Here is a 26,740-nt window from a genome sequence, read left to right on the forward strand (position 1 = left end):
GCGGGTGAGACACATATTTGGAAGGTCCAACACGGTGCGGTGCGTGCGTTTTTTTTTTCGGCGGGCTGTTTTTATGTTTTTTTTCCTGTGTGTTGCGCATTCTCGTGTGTACAGGTCGCGGTCGCGTCGTTTCGGTTATGTAAAGTCAGATTATGCTTTAACGTCATGTACGCGTTTGAATGGGGATGACGACGATGATGATGTTGTTGCTGTTGTTGAAGTTGATGATAGTTGCTGGTTGGTTGGGGCTGAGTGGTGAGCGCGCGAATGGCGGAAAACATTGCGAAATTATACCTCGCACACACACTGGTCTGCCGCTCGTTGAGAGTCGATTGTTGCCGATCTGGACGTGATGAAATATGGGAAATTATGCAACAACGTCGTGTAGTGGACAATGGGTCCGCGGGATGGCTTCCAAAAAAAAAAAAGGGCGAAGGGTCCAAACGAGCGACGAGTATGGCGCAAATTTCCGTTCGAACACGGCGGCAATCAACGCGAATCGGAGACCGGATTCGAGCTCTCGGCAAATAGATGTAGATTTATCCGGTGCAAAACAGAGACCGGCTGCGGTAGGTTTCTGCCATGGAATTGATTTTGCGCAATCGAAAAATAGAAAAAGGCAGGCGAAAGAACGCGACTGACCAATTGATTACTCGCGGCGCACTCTCGAGGCGGACAGATGTACGCACAACGTCAAGAGTACACGTGCGGGACGCCGTGAGTCGTGATTCATTTCGGCCGCCGCAGCGGAAGAATGTGAAATTTGTTAGAGGGGGTTTGGACATAACGTGGTTTTTGCGGTTTTTCCTGGCGGACATGGGCAACATTATTTCGATGCTGACACATAGCAGCCAGCAGCAGCACAGGGTGACACATTTCGTCCGACAAACGGCAGAGATCGGTATCCTATCCCTAGGTTGGTGTCCGTGTTTCTTTTCGGGTGTCGGGAGCCGTAAAAAACAACGGATCCGTGTAACGCTGTTACTTTTTTGTCAGCTTTATGGCCTATCGTTTTACATGATTTCGACAGTAACCACAACAATTATTTGTTTGTTTCCGAAGACTCGGAGATTTATGGCTCTCGGAATGGTCCCCGGGATGCCTCCCGAGGAGTGGCGGCAGCAGCGGTAGCACTATATCGTAAAGGGTCGTAAAATGACTTCGGTTTCGGATTGTTAAAAAATCAGAAAACAATAAAAGTTGAAGTGTCGTGAGATTATTGCGTTTCCTCTCCGCTGCCCGGATCGGAATATGTGTTAATTGCTGCTGCGGGCTTGGGCGCGAATTTGTAACGAATTTCTTCTCCGATGACGTCTAAAATGCTGATTACAGCAGCAGAAGCTTGTTTTGCAATGTACGTTTACGCACCCGGAGTGCTTTCCGCTGGAGGACGAAAGTCAAGACCCGGGGAGAAGATTTTTACGACAATATATTTAATATTTATGACTGTGGCTATATCTCTGTTCCCGACTCGAGAAAGCCTCCGGAACTCATTGGAAACAGCCACCTTGTGAGGCAAGTCAGCCGAAACCATGGCAATAAGAATAAAAATAACAAATAATTTTATGTTTTTATTATGCTCGAGGATGCTCGAGACCTTCTGTGCTGCGCTCGGCAACCGAGAGAGAGAGGAAGAAAGTAGAATTAAATCAGCAGCACAGATCCGGTGGAAAGGAATCGAAGCAACAAACGGTTTACCGTTTTTTTTTGTTTTTTTTATACTTGCCGCAGGAACACATTTTATATAGCTTTCTGATATCAGAGCCTCTCCTTGGAAGCACAAAGTCCGGACGGCGCGAGGAAATGTAAAAACGATGTGAAATAAAGATTCAGAGACTTCCTCCTTTGGGACCGAAGTTGATAAAGGCCGCAAAATATGGGGTGAGTGAGAGAACTAGAGAACCGGAGAGAAGTGGATGTGAAGGATCTTGATTAAAGTTACGCACAGGATGAGACGGATTGACATTGAATTACAACAAGTTGGTGGGATTTATTCTTGCGGATGCGGACGAATCGAGGAATCGAGTGTTGACTAAGTGCGGACACTGATCGCATACGCGAAGAGTAAAGGGACTCTGATTGGCCGGGGATTGGTTGCACTAGCACTCTGATTGGCCGGGTGGCTCGGGAGAAGTGGAAGCGAGAAGAACACGGAACACATACTGAGAGGCCTTTAAGCGAACAAAATGAGCGAGTAAACTTTTTTTTTTCATTACTGCAGTTGCTGCAACTTCATAGTGTTGTGTGCGCCGCGCGTCATTTCATGCACTGTGTGATGTTTATATAAAAGTTAAACAACCTTGTCCTGGATTGTTTTTATTAGTGTGAAAAGCAAGCAGTAGTTGTTATATAATGACACAGAGGAGGCTTCCACACACGCAGCACACTCTGGGGGAAACTGCTGGCGCCCCCTGTAATAGCTGCAAAATTCACCGGAATCGAAGCTGGCGGACAGATTCTGCACCGGCGAAACAAGCAAACATAAAAAAGCTCAACCGATGAGAATCATGTTCCCTTCGCTTGGCCAGGGAAGAAAAAACTTTCACCAGAAGTTTTCCGGAGAAAAACGCACACACACACACACACACACACACACACACACACACGTCGGTGCGACACAGGTCGCAATTTAAGCTGGAACTTCGCTCGAACAGCAGCAGCTCCCGGAAAACGTACATTTACAATTCATGAGGCGTACCGCGCCGTCGGTGCAGAGAGAGAGAACGGAAACCGCAACACTTCTCCGTCCCCTCCCACCATCAAACGTCCTATTTTAGAGTAATTTTATCTTGTTTTCATTTAAAAGCCAATTGAATTCGTCCATCCGTCGCTAACTACAATGCGCCGGCATTCCTGTGCCCTAACCTAGCAGAGGTGCTGCCAGATCTGCGGAAATTTTCGTAAGCTTAGAGATTTTTTGGTCTTTCGGAAGATTATTTGTTCAACACCTCGGAACAATTTGAACAATCTAGATCATCATGAAAGTGAGACGTTCTAGATTGTTTAACTCGTTGTGGTGGCAAAGGATTGTACGTTGTGTCCCTAAATTCGGTAATCTCGATGGAATACGATACTCATGTGCTCGAGGTTAAGGTTTTGGTTATCTAGGTCATAAAATTTGGCCTGAGACCTAATTATCTCATATTTATCTGTGTTGTGAACATCTAAGACTACAACTTTGCAACTTTGAATATATGTAACCATCTATCATATGTGAATGCTCTTTTTGTGGCCCTTAAAAGGGTCATTGGGTTTGCGTGGTTTTATGGAAGCAGACGAAGTTTGCCGGGGCAGCTAGTAAATCATAAAAACGTATTTTCTGATGTATTCCATTTTTTTTATCTCATTTATTTATTTAAGGCTCATTAGCATTTTAGCTGTAACAGAGCCGAATTTTAATCGTGTACATGTCACATGGTTATCATTATCTATAATTAGCACGTTACACAGTTGCCATTTTTCGGCGTTAGAATATTCCCTTCTATACCATTGCCTATGGTACACATTTACACAGTAGAAGCCATTTAGGCGTAAGAGTATTCTTCCTGTTTTTCCATTATCCAGTTGGACCACCGGACAGCGGAGACAGTTGATTGATCATTGTTGAGTTATTTATAGAACAGCAGTCCGATGTGTTTTGCAGAGCTGAGCAGTTGTATGGACGAATCGATCTTATTTCGACCGTGGATCGATCTCCATCGCTGACGATTTTTGCGTGGACTTAGCTATTCTGTAACAACAGAAAGATGGTCCATGAAGGCCCTGAGTTTTGAACTCACGATCGATCGCTTACTAAGCGAACGCGCAACCAATGTGGCTACGGAGACCGCCATGTGTTCCCTTAATGAGAGACGTTTAGATGTAGGACGTCAAAACTCAATGGCGTTGTAGGAATTTGAATTCTAGAATGATTGTTTACATTGTAAACATCTCAAATGATTGTGTTGGAAATATCATACGAAATAACTTGAAGCAAGATAGTTTTTGCGACAGTCGACCAAAAAAAAACGGGAAGGTGTAACCACTTCACAGCTAGGTGAAAGAATGGTATAAAATGTTGGGAATTCGCTGAATGAAAAATATAGAGCTAAAAGGTGACAACAAACTTAGAAAAGTTGCGTTTCGTTGTCAGTATACAAAACTCCTTAATGCATGTAATGCATGTAGTATCCCTGTGAAAATCTAGTACAGGCAAACCTTTTTTTTGTGTGGGGGATAGTGACACAAAAAAGTCGCATAAAAAAAATCGTGCAAAACTTCACCAATAGCTTTAAAAAATCGTGTTTGGTACACATTTTGAAAGAAACTTTTTTGTGCGGTAGATAGGGACCGCATAAAAAAAGTTTCCCCCAAGAAAATAACTCAAATCCACGCCATTCACCGTTTAATTTCCTTTTGTTTCCCTGTCTTGCGATTGGACACTTTGCCTTTTCGGTTGCGCGTGACTATTTTGTGCTTTTAGTTGCATGTCGAAACGTGTTGCTGTTGGAAATCATGTCATGCAAACACTTAGAAAACCTTAGAGCATTTGATGAGAGGAGGGGAATGATTTCAGAAGTGAATAATTGAGACGCAAATATGTTTTTTTCGCACTGAAATGCATATAAACCATCGAAAAAAACTAAATGGACGATAACTTCGTCAAATATGCTACTTTTCATACACCGCACAAAAAAAATACGCACAAAAAAAAAAACCGCACCAAAAACAGGTTTTACTGTACATCGTACATGCAGGCCAAGGGACATTATGTCTTTGAATTCTATGAATCTGGCCCTTGGGTTTGTCATTTTCGAAATAAGGTAATAGAAATAAATTTTCACATATTCCTTTCGCTTCAGTAATGGTTTTTTTCCAAAAAAATATTTTTGACTATCATTCAGAGTCAAATGGACTGTAAAGTTCGTAGCCTCTTAAAACAAAAAAGATCATCATCAGTTTCAGTGAATATGTTTCGATCAACTCTGGGAACAACCGTTAGAAACTTCGGTCCTGTGAGAAGAATGAAACGAAAACAAAATGAAGCGGAAGGAGCGTGCATAAAATAAAGATATTTTCTTTGTAGAACGTGAAAACAATATCAGCGTAAATAGCCGGCGTAAATAAGCTGATATTTGAAATATACTTCGAAACTAATTCAAATTTTAAATTCAAAATTGAGCGTTACTCATATTTTGTAGGTAAATTACGATTCATAAATGACATGAAGCAGCGTCTTGGATGAAAAAAAAAGGTTGAATATTATGTAAAATTCAGCTGAATGTAGGTTGAATTTCAATATAATCAATTTTAACCAGTCTTTTAGAAAAACCTCGATTTTCTTAATTTCAATTAAAAATTCCGCTACATTTTAGCTGAAGTTTAAGTTTATGTTCCAAAACTCCTACTAATGGAGGTAAAGTTCAAATAAAACGATCCTGTATGCCATGGTATTTTCTGTTATCGAATGTCGATATTCGTATTTAAAGGCATTCCACGCCAAATACGATTATTTTTTAACTGAAGATGCATATTCGAAAAGTCTGTGTAAGAATACATTTGGCATCACTGCCCCTTGGTCGGGATTCCGGCCGAGAACCGAGTGCGTTTCCACTTCATCGATCTGATTCCGGCGAACTTGACAATTGGAACAACATAATTTGCCGGCAAATTGGGTGAGACATCAGCGAACGGCTTTGTGGTGCGTGCGCTTCGGTTGGAATTTATTTCTCTACAACTTTCAACGGTGTTTTTTTTTTCAGTCGGGCCTGTGAACATCAGAGTTACGCCATTTCGCTGACCGCAAACCACTGCCTGCCGCTGCTGCTGACTGTCGAATTAATTAACGCCCGGTATGTCATAAGCACATCCGAACTTTTGCTCCCCGAGACGAAATTTTGTGGGTGGGTGGTGTTGTGCGTGGGAAGTTCACGTTATCCAATCGCCGGCGCTCTTTATTTCACGTTTTCGAACGAGAAGCACAGCCCAGCCCAGTATACCGTTTCCGGCGAAAGCAAAATTTTGACAGTTGCAGACTTCGGAGACCGGGAAAACAATGGAAGTCAACGCGTGACGTGCGTCCGGCTTATCGCACACTAGGCTGAAAGAGAGCAGCAACAAACACTGCAGGCGAAAATCTGAAATGCCAATCAATCTGTTAAATCATCGACCCTGACCTACCTCTTCGTATCTCTCATCGGCGCGCGCGCTTTCGTTAATTATTCTTTCTCCTTGTTTTGTCATTGTGGGGTATTTTTGTTTTTGTTTCGATGTTGCGGGCCACAGCCGCGATTTCTCGTGGTACGTGTCAAAACTTATTAATCAGATATTGTGTGGAAACGACATACACACACACCCAGCTGCATACACAAGGTGGAAACTTTTTCGCTGACCGCGCGCCGCCTGGTGGGCACGTGAGCGCAGCGCGATGTGTCGTAAATGATGCAAAAATTTCTGCGCTCGCAAAACAGTCACGAAGATGGTGCGCTCGAAAACAAATTAGTGGAAAACAGCGACACTTTGAGCCCGCAAGGTCAGCCCGCTTAGCCACAGGCCCCAAATGAGAAATTCCCGAACGTGATGTTTGTTTGTCACACTTGAGCGGCGCTTCTTGTTCCAGAATTCACGTTCTGATGCCGCAGAACACCCCGCTTGCGGACGTTTTGTCGAGAGGGGACTTATCTGTCTTCAAATTGTTAATCTGATTATGTTCCTTGTTCTCTCCTTCGAGGGATCATTCGTTCGGTTTGTTTTGCTTCCCGAAACCGAGATTCCTGGTCGATTGCAAATGATGAAAAAAAACTTGTTACCTTTTGAACTGTGAAAATGTGTCTCCGGCTTCTTTTCAACTTGTTCCGCAGGTAAAAGGTTTCGCTTTGAAATTTGATCGATTTACGGTCTTTCTCAGCTGATGATCGTCGGTCGGTAATATGAGTCTTAGAAACCACGCGATCAAACTGTTAACTGTGTGAATAATCGATACCGCGAAAACGGCGAATTCGGAAGGAAATCGAAAAAGGTTCCGTTTTAAGATGAGCATCAGAACCAGCAGGAGCCAAGCGTAAGGAGGATATTTTTGGAACCAGGAAGCTTCTGCTTGAAATGATACACTTCCTCGATGGAATTCTACTTCAATAAAACACGGAAACTGCCGGGTCTGATAGCTGTTTTTTTGACGCTTTGTTGTAATTTTTTAGCGTTTTTTTTCTCGATCGGAATGCTGGTGGTGGTTGAGTAAAATTTCCTGGGCATTACATTCAAAATTTTAAAAGAAATGAAAATATATTGAATAAATTTTAACGTTTATAGAAGGTTCGAAAAAAGGTCAGTCCGAAAATACGAGACTTGCACCGAAAAATATATTGCACCGTTGTTTTCGACATCTTTTATTCTTCCTTCGAGTAAAACTTGTGTGTAATATCAGCATTATAAATTATATGAACTAATACAGCATAATGTCTGCAAGCTGGATTGAGACTGTGATTTGAAATCGCGAATGGCTCGCAACATTTTGAGACTGTGATTTGAAATCGCGAATGGCTCGCAACATTTTCGTTCGAACGAACGCTATCGTTGCATTTCGGGCGAACGATTTACGTTCACCTAATTCGAAGTGGTATATACCACGGTTTTATTTTACGCGGGGGATAAGTACCTCGTAGAAAAAAAACCGCGTTAATTCGAAAATCCGCGTTAATTAGAAAATTTGCGTAAAAAAAACCATTTCACCTAATGATAGATATCAAATACTACGTAGAACGGAAGTAAAAAGTTGAGTGTTGCTCGCTTCCGAAAAGCGGTAGTTTTTTCCTGCAATTTCGTTGGTTACTGGAAGCTTCGGTTTTTCTCACGAATGAGGTCATCTACTGTTACTAGAAGATTCCCTTGTGATTTGTACACTCTAGTGCCGATGCACGTGCAGTACCACTGTTGGACCGTCCAGAGCTAAGTGGACAGGGAAATTCATTCACAAATCGCTGCCCTAAAAACCCCGTCCCGTTATACCGCCCGGTGAGCTGCCCGTTACCCAACACTTAAAATCCACGTAAGAATCGTCATAAGGTGTGGCACCCATTTCCTTCATAAACGCTAAGCTCCGTTACAAGCACTAATTACCGTAATATGCTCTGAGGGAACATAAGAGAAAAATGTGAGCTGAGAGGGAGATGTGATATTGCACTGGTCTTTTTTTACGCGGTACCGCGTGGAAAAAAACCGCGGTAATTGGAAAAGCCGCGTAAAAAAAACCGCGCAAAAAAAAACCTGGGTGTATAAACATTGTACCTTTCCAATGGAATAGTTGCTCATTATTGATTGGAGGGGTAGGTAAACACACAAATGGGCCGAACAAATGAATAGGAAAATGAGAATTTTCGTTAATTTAGATGGTTTATGGATTAGGGAATTGTAGTCAGCATGTCAAACAAATCTCAGAGAATTTCCAATTCGATTGATAGGCAAATCGTCACAATTCGTTCGCAGCAAAAATAGTTATGGATGTTAACATTGTTTCATAAGAACGCTTTGTCAATATGTTCTATGTCAAAATGTTAATGGTGTTGTATCAAACGTTTTCTATGGACCGACGCTAAACGTGTTTTATTGAAAATTGAGAAATAAATTTGTTTATTTAAAGATAGTGCCAGTTGCAATAGAGTGTTTTGTCGTGATCATGTTCACAAAATGTCTAATATGGATAACATATTTTATGTATGCGATTAAGAAAGTTTTAGTGGAAGAAGTTACTTTGACCGTTTGAATACGGGGGAGCGCGATAGCGCTCCTCTTGTTGTATGCGAAAAGTGCGGGGAGCACGTCAGCGCTCTTCTTGTTGTATGTTATTATTTTTGACTTAGCACCTCTCAACGTAGGATTTCGTCTTTCGGGGACAATTTTCGAAGAGGACTTCACACGTTTTGTGCAGCAAACCATATTTTTTAATGAAATTGTTTAAATATTATTTTTCATTATTTTCAAAAAATAATTTATGTATATATAAGGGAGTTTATGTTAGTAAATTTTATGAACCTAATTTTTTATGTGTTTTTTTCTTATTAATACAACTTTTGTGACCCAATCAGTTATCTAAGCTCTTTAGTATTTTTTTAGATATACCCAAACTCATCCGCATTTTTGGCATATGCTAACAAAATTTGCTCCGCATTCAAACGGTTAAGAAATCCGATGGGATGTTCTAAGGTGATCATGCAACTGAACATCAGTGTTGCCATTCATCTGCACTGGAAGTGGTAAATATTTTTCTCATCTTTACTTTTCAATTGAAAAATCTGTACCAAAATGGAATATTTGTTGCATACAAACATTCATCTATGCGCCGAGATCAGAAAAATCAGATGCCTGAAAAGTGTAGATGATTTTATTTTCAGACATCCGATTTATGTGATTTCCATCCGAAATAATTTCACTTTTGGGTCGAGAACGTTCCAAAAGTGAAACTATTTGGGAAGATAGAAAAATCCTCATAAATCCCATAAACTTGGCAACACTTCCAATGTTACAGTGATGATTGTTAGATAGGAAATGTTTCTGGAATTCATCATTTTAGCAGCCTTAAGAGTCGGATGATTGAAATCTAATCTCGTGCTCATCTGAATGAACAGCTTAACGAAAAAACTGATTCAGATATCCTTCAAAATTAGAAAGGCAGCATCATTTGTTATAATTGTTTTTTTTTCTGCTGCCAACATAAATCTTCTTGTCGCATTTAAAATGGTTTTCTTATTCAGCAGCATTTTGGTTGAATTCTCTCAGATACGAGTAAGAACTCTGTACTTTATGGTGAAAAACTGTAATCTGTACCAAGAAAAACGAAAAAAGCTGCACTTTTCAAGACAAATCTGTACTTGTGGCAACACTGCTGATGACCATAGTGAATTACCGAAAGAGCGGGGAAATGCAAACAAAAATGAACTTAATTAAGCTGATGATTATGAAATAATATCTAAATTTTAAAGACGTAGCAGACGCTTATCGAACAGTGATATGGAATGTTCTTGCAAATCATACGCAGAAAAAAACAGTAACTTTAGGATTGATAAGTAATATCTGGACAGTTTAACAATTTCATGTGTATTTTGCAATTATTTTTTTAAGTTATTTTGAGGTTTTTCAGCTAGAATGACCTGCCAATATGCGAAGTTTTTATCGGATATTTTTGGATTCGAACGGAAACGTTGCACACGAAATCAAATATTTCCCATGGGTGAAAAGATTTTTTTTTGACTCAAGAGCGATTTTCCGAAAAATTGTAAGCATTCAGACATAAACTCTGTTGGAAATTTTGTGGTTCATGAACTATTGTATAGAAAAACTGTATACAAACAAGTTGTAGGGAACTACCCAGAAAACATTAAACCGTATAACCTTTGCAAATACTAGGTCGCATATAAATTTGTATCTAATTGCAATCGTTAATATTAGTATTAAACTAGTTGACCAGGCAAATAATTTATTTCTGGAGAATATTTTGGGTTAGCAAAAAATAACGAATAGATTTCAAGTTTGTATATAATCGTTCAGATCTATAAAATTGATCCAAATGATGATTTTCACTGCGAAACATACATATGCGTTCCTCTTATTTTCGAATTTTCCCTTTTTATTTTAAACTAGCTAACCCGGCAAACTTCGTCCCGCCCATTTACTTGATTAATTCTCGAGTAATGCAGAAATTTGTGTTTTATTTGTATGGTAGCCACCCCTAAGAGAGAGGGGAGGGGTATCTAACCACCATAGAAACATTCATTGCACCCTAAAGTTTCCATATGCCTAATTTGGTTTAATTTGCTTGATTAATTCTCGGGTAATGCAAAAATTTGTGTTTCATTTGTACGGCAGCCCCCTCTAAGAGAGGGGGAAGGAGTATCTTAACACCATAGAAACATTTATTGCATCCTAAAACCTCCACATGCCAAATTTGGTTTCTTTTGTTTGATTAATTCTCGAGTAATGCAGAAATTTGTGTTTCATTTGTATGGCAGCCCCCCCTTTGAGTGGGGGAAGGACTGTCTAACCATCATAGAAACATTTATTGCACCCTAAAACTTTCACATGCCAACTTTGGTTTCGTTTGCTTGGTTAATTTCCGAGTAATGCAGAAATTTGTGTTTCATTTGTATGGCAGCCCCCTCTTAGAGAGGGGGGAGGGGTCTCAAAATATCACGAAAACCTTCCCCGGCCCCAAAAACCCCTACATACCAATTTTCATGTCGATCGGTTCAGTAGTTTTCGAGTCTATAAGAATCAGACAGACAGACAGACATCACTCCATTTTTATATATATAGATTTCCTTCTTTTATATATAAAGAAATGCATAGTCATTTTTTTCTAATCATCTTAAATATTTTTCTTCTTCTATTGTTCTAATTTGGGTGAAGACAAACTCATAAAATATATGAATAACGCAGATCTGATCAGCCGTTCTTCCGTGATGATATTTTACACGTACGTGGGAAAATCCTTCTTTTATATATAAAGATATGCATAGTCATTTTTTTCGAATTTTTCTAATCACCTCAAATATTTTCCAAAGTAATCTATCATTGTAATTTGGGTGGAGATAAACTCGCAAAATATACGGATGACGCAGATCTGATCAGCCGTTCTCCCGTAATGATAGTTTACACGTACGTGGGAAAATCCTTCTTTTATATATAAAGATAATTAATATTACATATCAATCAATGCATCATGTGTATTCGAAACACGATTTCCTCTATTATTGATGGATTAAGTCGTATATCGGTATAACGATCATCCAGTATCGCGATATGCAGTATTATATATACACATTCTATTAATTTTTGTCGGGTAAAATCGCATATAATTGTAGAAAGCATCGTATATCGTTACATACGGCTTTTTATGCGTATAAAATATGGCATATACGTATATCGCCTCCACTTTTGTGTGTATATGCCAATTATATGCATCATATATCATCCAAATGTGTCTTGGATGTATGTATTATATATTGCTTCCAATTATGACTATTCACACGATTTAATGTTTTCTGGCTGATAACAAACATGAAATCGTATAGATTGCATATTCTAAGTCGTATATAGCGTGGGATCGAATCACAATCGTATATTAAATGTGGATAAATATATACATTGTGTATATTTGAATTCCTACCAGATTTCATTTAACACTACAGTAATCTGTCGTAATTCAGTATAACAAGCATCGGTTTTATGATATACATTATAGTAAAATCGATCCAAGTTCGTAAGTCGCGTAAACGTATAGTTTAAATCAATGTAGAACTGTGAAAAATCGTATCGCATACCGTGGAAATTTGTACCATAGTAGATCATATTAGATCGTAATTGAGGACAAATCACGTCATATTATAGATTTGACACATATTGATTCGCAATGACGTATGCACAGTGTCGACGTCTGGTGATGATATCCATTCAGAGTGGCAAACTAATCAACTTTAAATTGTTGAAATTTGAATGGAAATTTTTACTTCATGTTTTTTGATTATTTAAAACACACCTTGCACAACAATTGCTTTCTGAATTTCGTTATAACACCACCAAACGCAATCAGCCCCAAGAAATCAAGTATGCGATTGCGTCTCTTTTGCGTTATATAAACGAGTTTCAATTGCCCTAGAGTTATATATTAGAAAGCCGTGCGAGATAGCTTTGATTTGATAATCCAAACAACCGAGGTTTGAATTATCACTACCATTCATTTAAAAATCTCTCCCACTAAAAGTCGATTGAATAATTTCTGTTTCTACCAACAATATTATTCGCGTAAATACAAATGGCGATTCATGAGGGCAAACATTTCTATATCTGTAATAAATCGTATACACGAATGGGAATAGTCATATTAAGTATGTATAGAGCCTCTATTTTTGCATGTATATGCTTGTTAGCATCACGGATCATCCTAAATATGAGGTATTTGCGCCAGTTATACGATATAATTCTTGATGGGAAGGCTTTGGAAAAAAATGGACGAGAAAACAATACTGTAAAATAAACTAATTTTTGAATATTTAAAAAAAAACATTCTTAGTTAGAGTGTAAAAGCATGAAGTCTTAGTTATACAAAATTGTGTTGAATTTCAATTTTATTCCAAATTTTCTATCTTTTTTTTTCAAATCCTTCTTAGTTGTTTACCACTAGTTCATGGACCATTTTCTATATACCTAATTTATTCCGAGCTGAATCAACATTTTTTTACAATAGCGTTTATGATCAATGAGACAATTAAGCTTTATTTTAGTGGTATATGTGAGTATGACGTTTCAGAGCGCCTCGACTTTTTTTCTATCCGTCATTTAGGGTGAAAAGGCCCCCTGATGAAGCCTTACAATATTTGCAAACTGTGTTTGTTAGCTTCTAAAGTAAAAAATCAGTGTTTTTGGCGTCACCCGAAAAGCAACGTCGCAAATTAATTTAGCGCAAGCACCTGGAAAATCCTCAACTCTCTGATCGGGACATTGGAAAAGAACTCGAAATCGTGCAGTCAACTGTGAGCCGTGTGATTTAACGTTACTACGAAACTCTGAGCATCGAATGGAAGAAGAAATTGGGTTAGAATGGATGTTCTATTAGTGGCCAGGATCACGAGCGTGTCGTGGAAGCGTTTAAGCAGAATCCCAATGCTTCGGTCAGGCATGTGACCAAAAAGTAGAATCTGTTCAAGTCTTTCGCACAAAGTGCAGAGGGCTCCAAACTATTACCAACGGCAGAATACGGTGGGAAACTGTACATCCAGATGCTGACGATGCCTCATTGGATGGATGAAACTTACGTCAAAGCGGACTTCGGGCAGCGTCCGGGGCTACTGTTATTCACCGCCCAGGTCAAGTTTGATGTTTCGGAGGAAGTAAAAAGCAGAAACTTCCAAAGTTTGCCAAGAAATACATGATTTGGCAAGCGATCTGCTCATGTGGCAAACGGAGTGCACCGCTCGTGACTACCGGGACTGTAAACGGGCAGATCTACCTCAAGAAGTGTTTACAGAAGCGTCTGCTTCCTCTGTTGAAGCAACACGAAGGGCCTATGGTCTTCTGGTCGGATCTAGTTTCGTGTCACTATTCGAAGGATGTCCTGGAGTGATACGAAGCGAACGGGGTCACTTTCGAACCCAAGGACATAACCCCACCCCAACGCACCGGAATCAACGCCCATCAGACAATATTGGCCTATTATGAAGTAGGTACTACGGAAGCATCCCAAGGAGGTCAATTCTGAGGAACACATGACGAAAAAATGGGTTTGTACAGAACCTTATGAGTGGAGTTAAGCGTAAAGTGCGAGCATACGGTTATGGTATTGAAGATGATTGAAATAAATATGACAAAGGCTTACTAATGGGTTATATTTTATTGTCTGAAGGTTTTTGAAAAGGATCGATCAACTAGGTAATTTTCTACAGAGTTTTTTTTCCGAGATGCAATTTGATTTGGGACACCCGTTACTTGTCGCTCCATAAGTGTTTTCCCCGATTTAGCAACTCTGCTCTGGGCAACCGTGGTCTTCTAAGAGAACTCCATACAGTTCACAAATCCCGGAAAAGTATACGCTATATTGGTATTAGCAATATGTTTTCTGCTTTGTCACCGTGAGTTCGAACTTCTCCGAAACGATGCGAAATTCGTGTATTTTTGTGTAGCGGTTATAAACAACACAAAAAGTCATCACTCTCTAATACCGATGTCGAGACAAACTGTGCTAATCGAATGCCGCCGCGTTTCGAAATTGATAATAAACCATAAAACCGAACCCGGCTCTGGAATCATTACTCAGCTGGAAGAGGAAACCCTTGGAACAAGACGCAAAAAAAACGTAACTTCAGTCGACGGAGAACGCAGGAAATGCCGAAGTGAAACAAAAACACATTCCAGAATTGGAGCGAATAAATAATAATGAAATAAAAACATCATTCACACGCACTCATACAGAAAAAAAAGACCCCGGACTGCGACTGAGACTGATATAGTGGAGCAGGGGGAGAAGCGGTTGCGGGCGGTGCGCGAATTGAAGACGACTCCGCGAAGCCGCCGCCCCCGCCTGTGCTGGTGCGATCAGATCCATAGCATCGTTTTTTTCTCTGGTGTTTTCTCTTGATGTTTTCTCGGTTCGGCTGCTGCTCCTTCCAATATCGAACGATGGGAAGTTTGTTTGTTATCAATCGCCGCGCGAAGAAGATCTCGAATGCAATCGCGAGAAAGCGAAAACAACTGTTGCCCCCTCTGATAGGAAGATTACTCAACCGAGTGGAACCTTGGCTGTTGTTGTTTTTTTGTTTCTGCACGGCGAAAAGTATGTACACACACATTCCGACACGCCATTTGTGAAGGTCTCCGGGAAGGTTAGTGTGGTTCCTCAAGAAACTAATCGACAGCGGACGGAAACTTTCCGTCAGTAGTATGGAGGCGTGGTCCGCTACTTAACCTTGCCCCGGGATTTCCGCAGCATCCTCTCTGGTGCGCGTGGTTGAGATTAGATAATTGACTAAAAATAGGTTCTTTCAGGAGTCAGATGTGGCCGAAACCTCACAACACGGAGAACATATGTTGCGAAAGCGTGAATTGGAAATAGCATCGCTTTCAGCGGAGCATTCGATTTCTGTCACATTCGTCATGTTGTCAGATTGTGCGGACATTAGGGGCGGACGAGTCCGAACCGTCCACGCAACCAGCTCCCGCGAGGGAGGAAATTGAAGACGCAAACAAACAAGTATTTACTTCTTTACTTTCTTCCACGTCGTTCCCCAGTTGTGTCCCATCGGTCATCAAGTTTCTTCCTCTTCTTCGGGGCGCGCGCTTGCATTTGTGTGTGGCCATTTGCCGGTGTGTGTGTGTGTGTGTGTGTTCAGGCCGGTTCTTCCCGTCTTCCCGGTGCAGAGACGCGACCGCCTTCCCCCAGTGTCTCCCCTCCACCCACTTCTTTTCGCTTATCGGTTTTTGTGTGTGTCTTTTGTTTGTTTCTCGCGTTTGGCGCTGCCGGCCGCGATAGTGTTATTGTAATGAAAAAGACCTTGAACTTGAAACGACGGTACAATCTCTCGCCGCTCTCCACGGGTAGGCAAAGGCAGGACACTCGCGTCACACACACATATAGTAGTGGACTTTCTCGGGCTTTTTTTTATTGTGTGGTTTTGGTGGAGCGCGCGTTGCTAAACCAGAATCCAGAAGTGGCGCGGCTCGACAGGATGGCTTGTTTTCGAGCAGCACCAGCAACAGGAACACATCTTCGGGTTGAATTGAGTGGGGGATGGTGGGAAACAAGCTAAATGGCAACACATTTACGACGTCGTCTGTCGGATACACGGCTCAGTGGGAGAAATAAGGGTTTTGAGGAATAAACTCGGTTTTTCCCCAGATCTCATAGGCTGTCTGAGTTGGATATAGTGCAGTTCCGGAAGCCGTACAGAGAACAAACACAAGGATGTCGACACGGAACAGTTTTCCGTGTTGTTCGAGCATAGTTACACATGAGTCAGGAAGTGTGTCAGCAACGGAAAAAAATCTCTCTGCCCTGAGGGGTGAAGTGCTATTTTCCACCGCCACAAAAACCCACTTCCCTTCCTTATCGATTTATGTTCGCCAAGTGGCGACAGTGACTGCCTTTGGCAGTTTTTCCGCAATCCTAAGAAAAGATGTATCATATAACGTCATTTCCAGCATCCGGCGCAGGGCGTGGTTCTCGACAACCTTTAAGATTCCCAACGACCCATACAAAAAAAAAAAAAATATTGCCGTTCGTGCCGAAATCCAAACACGCTAAACATAATTATGTGAAAAGGCTATGAATTATGTAAATTTTCCGCATCTGTTACTCGCTTCTCATCGATTGATTGAATCGATGATTCGGAACGCAACACCCAAAAAAAGCCAATAACAACAACGACAACAGCGGCACAAAAACCCTTTCGCCCCGTGTTTTTTTTTTCGTCTGACCTAGTTCTTCCACCCGGAGCGAGAATGTTCATATTCGGCTTACCGATTCCAATTATCGTATTTTCTCCTCCGGTTTTTTAAAGAGCTACCAGCAGAATTTCTTTGGCGGCGTTCGCAGCAGCGGTAGCGGCTTCTGCATAACACGGGGTCGAAAATCGATCCGAGCCGAGCCGATTATTCCCGGTAAGCCCGATGAAAGGCGACTGGGAACCGTAAAGAACCGTGTTGTGCGTGTTTTTTTTTGAATGTTCTTCTCGCATTGTTTTGCTAGCTCTAGCGAAAATTCGGCGGAGGAGAGGCGGAAACGAAGGCGCTGAGCGGAAAAAAAATAAATATAAAGAAAGAATACAGTAACGTCTCAATTATATCACGCTCAGTAAAAAAAATATTCCGTGATAGAATGGAAACGTGATATATTCGAAATAGATATGGAAAATTTTATTTTTCTCCAATAACTCTCCAATGTAAAATTTACAGAAACAACATTTATTACAATATTTATCACAGGGACACATGGACATGGTATACATGGTATAATGAAACTATCGTTGCGGTGATTTTCTCACAGCAATTTCTCTTATTTTTCTCAAAGACAGTGTAAGAGCTAAATCTAAGTTATTTTGTTCTTCCCATTCTATCGTATCACCCAAATTGAAAACTGTCATTCTGTGTGTTTTGCATTATATTGAAGATATCAGATCTCATATTTCAGAGCTGCTATCCCCGGTATCATTATCCATTACTTTATGTTTCACCTGCATCTTCCTCAACATCGATATATTCATCCACTTCTGATTGTTCATTCATTTATTTACTGATATGTGACTTATTACTTCTGCTTCGAGCTCCGGTATCACTATTTGAGCCTAATTAGGAAACAACGTCGACAGAAAAATGATGTATTTTCAAACTAAATATTTGCCTATTTGCCTATTTGCCTATAACAGCTGCCATCCTGGCATCAGGATATCTTAGTATACATAGAATAGTACACTGAAAGTGTCGCATCTTTGAAACATCGATGGTTGCTTCGAATCATCATCACTGACAGATTCTGAGTACCAGAAACATTGGGACATGGCCGGGAGCATCCGGTTTTTACCGGGTTGGAACCTGCAACGCTTGTTTCCTCCAAACGAGTTAATGTAATGTTTTGATGTTTCGAAAAATAGACCAGAATCGTGGCAATTATATACCTGCTCAACGGTCAGTTCTTGAATTAATCCGTTGCCCGGAAATCGACAAAAAAATTTTCGTCAGTATTTCAAGTTTTGTTAATACCGAACATGGTGGTCCCCATGGCCTAGTGGTAAGCGTTGCGCTTGCCAAGATAAGGGCTTCGGGTTCGATTCCCGTTCGGGTTAGAAATTCTATCGTCATAGATCATTTTTCTGGCTTGCACTGGTAAAGGGGAACTGTCTAGGGTGTGGTGGGATGAGCATTAGGCATTGCCAGTCCCCAAGAAAAGACACAAAAAAAAACCCCCGAAACAGCTCTCCTCTAAGCGAATTGACGCCGCTATAAGCGTCTTTGCCCAGTCCTGGTGGTACTCGGGACGTGAAGCAGCAGTATCACGATGGTCCCCCTGCGAGATAGTGGGGTTGGTCGCAGGCCTTGCAAGCCGCACCACTAAAACACCAAGCAACGAACGATGCACAAGAAGATTTGAAAATTGTGAATCAGGCCATGTTGTAAAAGACGTTAAGCCAAAATAAATAAATAAATAATACCGAACATTAATGCACCACTGAACTTGAACGACGCAGGTGCTCCAAAATTGTTCTCGTTGTTGAGAAACCACATGTATGTTCCTTTAAGTCAAAATATGGATTTATTTTAATTATCCATTAGTGTACGTATAGCGAATATGGAGGAGATGTACCACTAACTTTCATAAATTTGCGAATAATTACTCTATTTTAGTTCATAAGTATGCAAAAGTATACTTTTTCTAGCAGTTAATGCAGTTATTCAATGTTATTCAAGTTATTCAAAGGTTCTCACTGATATTTCGATGATTAATCGACTAAATTGTATGAAAAACATGTGTTAAAATGCCTGTTCTATAGGCTGACCATACGTAGGAACGGGTCCAGACCGTTTGAACGGGCTGTACCGTTTTTACACAGAGATTCAAAGCATTATTAGTAAAGAAAACATGCTGTTCGGATAAATGAAAATATTTTCATTGAAAAGTGAACAATCATGAAAGGAGTAATAATTAGTGACATAAAAATAGTGAACAAAGAATTCGTGTCATTTGGAACAAATATTTTCAGAAAAGGAAAACCAATTTCTAGAATGTGAGAAATCCCGGAAGCTTACTGAACATATTTTACGTTTGCCTGTTAGTCACGTATCAGTTGAAAGATTTTTTTTTATGATGGACATGATGTGGATAGCGAAAACGTAATGACTTAAGGGGGGACCTCAACCTGTAGGGCCAAAACATGGATTTCGAATCTCATGGCATATTTAAGAGTATGTTTGAAGTTGCATTTCAGAACGAATTGGAACTGTAAATTTGGGTTATTAAGACTCTGGAGTTATGCGCGTAAGTGCTTTCTAAAAGTCGGTACCTTGCTAGCGGATCACTTTATTGGAACTATACGACCGATTTAGTTGAAATTTGACTAGAATACGTATAAAAAGTATTCTCTAAAATGCCAAAATGGTGGATATATATATATATATATATATATATATATATATATATATATATATATATATATATATATATATATATATATATATATATATATATATGATTTGCCATGCTACGGAATAGAAAGTACATTTTACATGCTGGAAAAAAATCGTATGGATCCTGAAATAAATGTGCAGCCAGGTGAAGACACAATGTTTTTATAGAAACGCGTTAGAATCTCTCTTAGATCTCTGTTAACGAATAGAATAAACAATCTTTACGTGCGATTCAGTACACAAACTCTCCATATTCCGCACCAATGTACTCAAAGCTTTCGTGAAAATTCATCATTGATACTATAGCTTTTATCAAACAATGCGGCTTCTTTGATATGGTGAAATATTCTCTATCTATAAACATAAAAATGGAACGCCAAATGTGTTTCTAAGTGCGAAACCCGAAGAAATAAACGTCCGATTAGAGCCGTCTTTTTTTGTTGTATTCGTAGATCAATGTTATAGAGAGCAAGAATTTCAAATTTTTTTAAAAACTTTAAGGGAAGGTTCAAAAAATAAAACTCATATGTTCTACAATGTCATCGTTGTTGGTCCAACTGGATTTCATGTTTGCGGAGTTAAGCTTCGTGTTCTGTTGGTGTGAACCGAAATGGCAAACGATTCTCAGGTGGAATAAAGCGCTTTGAAAATAAAAATTATGAATTTAAATTTATTTTTCTGTATCAAACATGTATTCCATGTTACGGAGAAACATGTTATTTACAAGTGAATCAAGAACCTTGAGCGGAAATTATGTCTAAAAATAAATTTATATTATAATGACCAGTTTTGTTAGAAGTAGTAGGTAATTTTTATTAAAATTTATATTAAAAATTGTAAACGGTCAATAAGAAGATCAATCAATGAAGAGTTCTGCGATTAAACCTACGAACGTTTGGTTAGTTAGAAAACGAAATTGGAAAGAATTCATATAAAAAAAACCCATTTTGGGCGCCTGGTCAGTTAGTATTACATATTTTCTATTCTCCGCTTTCGAATCCATAGTTAATGACACCATTTGTAAGCAATCTATATCGAGTTTTCATCCCGTTTATATAAAGATTAGTGTGATTTGAAAGATGTGAAATTGTACCAGGAAATACAAAAATATATTGTTCGATAAAATCGTGTGAATTTGTCGAGTCACAACTTCATGAAGGCTGCAATTCAACCGCCTACAATGTGTTTGAAATCGAAACAGTTTTACAATATGAAAATCTCATTATTTTGATTACATAATCCTTAGCAAAGTGCTAAGAAGCAAGCATTTTACCCTTCAGCAGTATATTTTTTATATGGATTACACCTCGGGATACCATCTGTCCTGAATTACCGGGACATGTCCTGATTTTGAGTTTCTTATGGGGCGTTCTGATTTATTGTTCATACTCTAGTATTTGTTCTCATTTTTATAAGGAATTCAGTTTTGTTAACGAGTCATACGGGTAAACTTCGATATAACGTACCCTCGTTATAACGTACCCTCGATATAACGTCACTCGATATAACGTACATTTTACCTCGATATAACGTACACATTTCCAAAATGCAAAGGAATGTTTTTTATTTGAATATTTTTTATTTGAAAGAACAATGAACTATCTGTGTTGTGATGCTAAAACATGGTTTGTACCTTTAATCAATCCCGAAATACAGCTGGTTTTGTGATTCCGGATTCTAAATGAATCAAGCTTCAATCAACAGTACGAAGGGAAACATCATGAGAAAGTCTGGCTCCGTCTTCTAATTGAATTTATTCATTAACTTTACTAAAATAGCAACACAATAATGTATTTTAGGCTACGTTTGTGACTCCTTTATTATGCTTCGATATAACGTACAATTCGATACAACGTACAATTTTGAAAGTGAAATATCAAAGTTATATCAAAGTTACCCTGTAATTGTTTTTTTTAAATTTAATTTTTGATTAAAAACTTTTTGACGTAGGATTACGTCTTTCGGGAGCATGTTAGGGTACAAATTGAAAAACGAAAAATCTGCCGCATAGCGAAAATTTTTCAATTTCAAGCGCTTATTGCTCAGTTATTTACTGATGGGTTTACGGAATATTTACATTATTCGATTCGATTATAATTTAATAAAATGAAGAAAAATATACATTTTATAAAACTAACCATCGAACAATTGAAAAAAAAACTCAAGCAATATTTACACAAATATCCCGCATTATGATTGTCCAATTGGCACAAGCAATATGTGCTCTCCCAGTTGAGCATTCAATACGAATACGGGACTGTGCAACGAATTATGCGTTTGGTTTGATTTTATGCTGCGGTAAAATCTTCGCTTTGATCGGTCCAATTTGCGTCTCCCCAAATCTCATCTCATTTCCCTTCGGTATCTTTCATCGTGTACAACCCAACGACTAATCACCATCTTTCTGCCATCATCGCTCGATTGTACCACTGGTGGAGTGTACAAACAATACCAATCAATCAAACTAAACGCTTCATTTCAAGGCCAGCAAGTTATTATCAAAGAGTTTAATAATAGAATTTTTCATATCCATATCCATAATCAATATGCAATAATAGCTCAAGGTAATCCTACGTCATATGCGATCGTTTCTCGGACACAAGCCTCCCGTATTTTTTTGTTGGAAACTTGAATTTTGCAAGCGTGTAGAGAGTGACGGTTGCATCTTCCACGAGGTCTTCCATCTGTTTTTATTGAGAGTTTTCGTTTTATCGGGTTGTTTTGTGTTTTGTCTCGATATTCCAAGTTGATTTTTAAATGTCAAAACAAATGTGTCATTTTACCGACAAATTGTACCAGAAGTACCTTTATCTCATAGAAAGACGTAGTGATTATGCAAATGTGATTTATAGGTGTCGGTATGTGCATTTTTAGTCATGTTGTTGAAACAGAAATTTGGAATTCGCAATCAACTATTACAGGTAAATCTGATTTTCATAAACAAATCCAAACACCAAAGGCGTCGTGCACAAATTACGTAACGCTAAAAATCCGGATTTTGGACCACCTCCCCCCTCCCCCCTACGTAACGCAATTCCCTATCTCTAATACACAGAAAGTAACGCAACCTCGACCCCAACCTGTGACAGGTGTCCTAATTTTCAACTCCAACCAGATGGTATTTCTGCTCATACAGCTATTCGAATTCCACACATGTGTTCTGTATGATCTACACCATCTCATTTAGCGATGTGTGCTTTGGATAAGTGACTGTATTTTAGTTTCATCAAAATGTCTAGCTTTTTCGTAGAGTCAACAAATTTTATGTTTTTTATCATTATAATTTCATGTCCAACTTTTTGGTGTATGTTGTTGTACAACGCTTTCTTCAAGTTCCTCCGGTCACGCAAGTCTTGGCCTGTGATCTTGGTGGCCACTTCTTAAAGCATTCAAATAGTTGGACACCGCTCATAAACAAGCCCACACTTCTTTTAAACATACCACCCCACGTAGTAGGAAAATTTTCGGTAAGCACCGTGAATAAGTCTAATAACCGCATGTATGCTTTAGAATATTTTTTTCTGTTTAATTCTCATGTATTATTTAATAATTTGACGAAGAATGGAACTGTTCACATTGTTTCTCATGTTTAGAAAAACGTGATATAAGCGAAACATTTTCAGTGATAAATTCAAGAGTGATATAAACGATACGTGATAACGCACAGCGCAATAATCGAGACGTCACTGTATTCGCAACTCTCGTTTGGTGAGCGGGCCAGGCTGTCTAAAGAATCCGTCCGTCGTTCCTTTTTTTTCGTACCCTTCTTTCCCAGATCGTTTGTACCTTCTCCCATTCATCAGCATCCATAATTAAGTCAATTAGCAAAAACAACGGTGACTTACGGTATCGCTTCATCAGACTTTTCTTGTAGGCCGCCCGCCCCTGGCCCCGATGATGTCCGTCCGAGTCCGGCCCAGCCGAGTCATCCGAATCGCTGCCCGAGTCCATCCGGGCGCGCCGTTTCATCTTCATCGACAGATCCAGCGGACCCTCGTCGTCGCCGCCGCCGCCACCTTCCTCTTCCGATTTGGGATAGTGATCCGTATCCCCGCTGGCGGCCCCACCCGCCTGGCTATCGCTAAAGTCCGAATCGGGATCGTTCTGGATGCTGTCGTGCCGTCCGGATAGCCGACGGCGGTAGTGCTGTTGTTCCTCCTCTTCTTCTTCGGCTCCGGGACCATCTTCGTAGCGATAGCGACGCTCGTCGACATTCGACGAAGTTTGCCGGAGGTCGCCGCCGTATTCGTCCTCGTCGTCGTCGTCGGCACGCTGCACGCCATATTGGAGGGTGGTGTGAGCGTTCCGGTAGTACTGAGCAACGGCCGCCACCTGTTGGGGATCTTCCTCGATCGAGCTTCGGCGCTGGGGTCGCTCTTCCTTGATGTAGCGAATGACATTTTCGGTACGCTCCTGGATGACCGACGCAATCCGTTGCTGCTGATGGGTTGGCGTTACCATCGGTGGGGTCTGTGAACGGGGTCGGTACGGTTGCTCGACCGGGTACAACGGGTCGCTCGGGACGCCGTATAAAGCCGGTGGGGTGTTTGGACGCGAATAGGGCTCCCGTTTGTATTTGTAGTGTTCCGGCTGTTCATCGTCAACCGATGGGAGCGAATGCAACGACGAACGGCGAATGACGATTCGCGATGGCTGATCGGCTGAGTGATGGTGATGAACTGGCGAAGGCGAAGGACTCTGCGCAGGTGGCGATGGTGTTGCCGAGGGCGACTGCTCGGTACGATCGGGCTGTTGGCCACCCACAAAGTGGGGTGACATATGCTGGAGCATCATCATCCTGGTTACTTCAGTTTGGCGATTATGGTTCAAACACTTCCTCCCTTTTTAAATTGTTTCACCCAGTAGTTTGTAAATAGTTTTATATTTCTCTTTGAACTGACACTTTGCACTATTGTTTTCAACAACTTGGTTTCTCATCAATTTTCAACAGAAATAAATTTTCACTAGAGGCTTCAATAATTGGCTACAACATTCTTCTCCTTCTCTTGCTTAAACTATCAAAACACTACTTTCAGCTAATAATGATTCTAGGAGGTGTGATTAGAGTGTGGTTAAATTTTTCTACGATAACGATTAGGGTGACTTTTTTTCGCCCCGTTTTTTATTATTATGTCAACTCGATAAATTTCCAATTAGGCGAAGCATTTTTGTACACCACTTGGAAGCGCTGCTCGGCGGCGCTTTTCGGTACGGTTCACACTCGCTTTCCGCCGCTTATATTTGTTCTGTTTTCATTAGCAATTAGCGATGAGTTGGGGGGCTACGACACACAGCACTACCTCTATCTCTCTGTGGGTTAAGTCATGTTGTGTCATTTGAATTTCCTGGTCGCGTATTTGCTGGCGATCCCTGAGTCACACATACTGTTTGGTTTTGTTTTGTTTGTTTGCGTCACTTTGCATTCCAGCCTTCCGGCTTAAACGAACAGCAGGTTAAAAAACGTTTCGAAAAAAAACAACACAGACACAGTCACAATCGCACGAAAAAGAGGCCGACCGAAAATGTGTGTAGGCCGCCGCCGCCGACAGTAATCCTTTCGGGACTAATTCTTTTCCCCACGCTTTCACACGAACACTCGCACTAACGCCTTCCCGGAGTCAATATAAAAGGCTTCAGCAGCCAAGTCCGACCGCCACCAATTTTCCACACGGTTTTCACTTTCAGCAATGATGGCTCGGATGCGGCACGACACACACCGACTTCTACTTCGGGAGCTGCCACCCCAAAAATGGGGCGCCCGTTGCCGAACGGATGGAGATAGGAAAAACTCACTTTCGTTACCACGACGGTACACTCGAACCTGTCTGTCTGTCTGTGTGCGACACGGGAGGAGGAAAATTTCACTTTTCACTATACACGCGCTGTCGTCCTTCCCTCCCCAACTGGTGCGGGGGTGTGGGGCGGCGCTGGTACTCGCGCTGTCTGACCGTTGTCTGCTTCGTTATGTTCTGTTGTCTCAGGGCTTGTACTTTCGATGCGGCTGCCGTATTAGAGTCATATGATATCGACTGACTGTCGTTTGGTGACTTTTCCGCTTTTCCGAGCTATCTGATTTTAATGTATTTTATCTAGGCTTCTTTTTTTTGTTTGTTTCAACACTTGTTTGTACGATTTAAAATTTCTACATATTTCTGTGTAACACTGCTGAGTGAGGTAGACTCATTTGTAACATTTGTAACCACTGAAACGGACATTCTTCTAGTTTTCCTGTTGGACGATTTTCATTTTCCACCTTGTTTTACATTTGCACTTGCAACGAAACGAAACACACGCACGGAAAACTCAAAACATGGATAAAGTTAGGATCAAATCTAGCGCTTTTCCAGACAGTCAGAATGCATCTCCAGCATCCTGTTTTTTCCAGAAAAATATTTTTCTTGTTTTCTATATTCTTCCTCAAATGCTTGCTTGCTTCAAAACACAACTAAAGATGAAAACTATAAATCTGAGTATAAAAATCGTTTTGAACAACGATGTAAAACAAAACGCGTATTCACACGATCCGTTCTTGAATCGGAATGACGAAACGATACAAGAAATGACAGCTCTGTGCTCCGACCTTCCTCTACTTTTCCAAAGCAGCAGCAGCGCTCGCAGCCAGTAGCGGAGGCAGCCTAGTGTTGAACACCACACGAATGCGCCGCGAGAGAGAACCAACGAGCGAACGAACGAACGAATCGCCCAACACCCAACACGAACCAGCGTGAGCGAGCGTGAGATTCGTGTTGGTGCATCGCCTGGCGAGACGAGACATCAAATTGCATCCTGTGCAGCAGCAGCAGCAGCACAACACTTCCCCCTCTCCAGAGAGAGAGGCGTGTTTGTGTTGGTGTATGAAAAGCGAAACTTGCCCGTGTGCAGACAGGGAAAATTTGCATTCTTCTTCTCGTCTCGTGTCGTCTTGGAACCCGTACGGGCGCGATTTTCGGAGAGTGGGTAAACGAAATCGAAAACTGGCGCCCGCCGCAGTCGGGCTAGAGAGCATTGATTCGCGACACACAGAGCGAGAGAGAGCAGCGGCGAACGGTCGCACAAAAGGAAAGGCGAAAAACCATGATCTCCGTCACAACACCCTCTGTTT

At 40.6% G+C, this 26,740-nt stretch overlaps 1 protein-coding gene across 1 annotated transcript in view; it reads right to left on the reverse strand.

The window, feature by feature from the left end:
• Positions 1 to 26,244, reverse strand: part of LOC129771852 (ecdysone-induced protein 74EF-like) — a 110,939-nt gene extending 84,695 nt beyond the window's left edge. Inside the window, 1 exon segment of the mRNA XM_055775945.1 lies at positions 23,484 to 26,244. Coding sequence (XP_055631920.1) covers positions 23,484 to 24,435 — 952 coding nt within the window. The 5' untranslated portion in view covers positions 24,436 to 26,244.
• Positions 26,245 to 26,740: the final 496 nt, after the last annotated feature.

The sequence above is a fragment of the Toxorhynchites rutilus genome, chromosome 2 (assembly GCF_029784135.1).
Source record: "Toxorhynchites rutilus septentrionalis strain SRP chromosome 2, ASM2978413v1, whole genome shotgun sequence".
Classification (NCBI taxonomy): domain Eukaryota; kingdom Metazoa; phylum Arthropoda; class Insecta; order Diptera; family Culicidae; genus Toxorhynchites; species Toxorhynchites rutilus.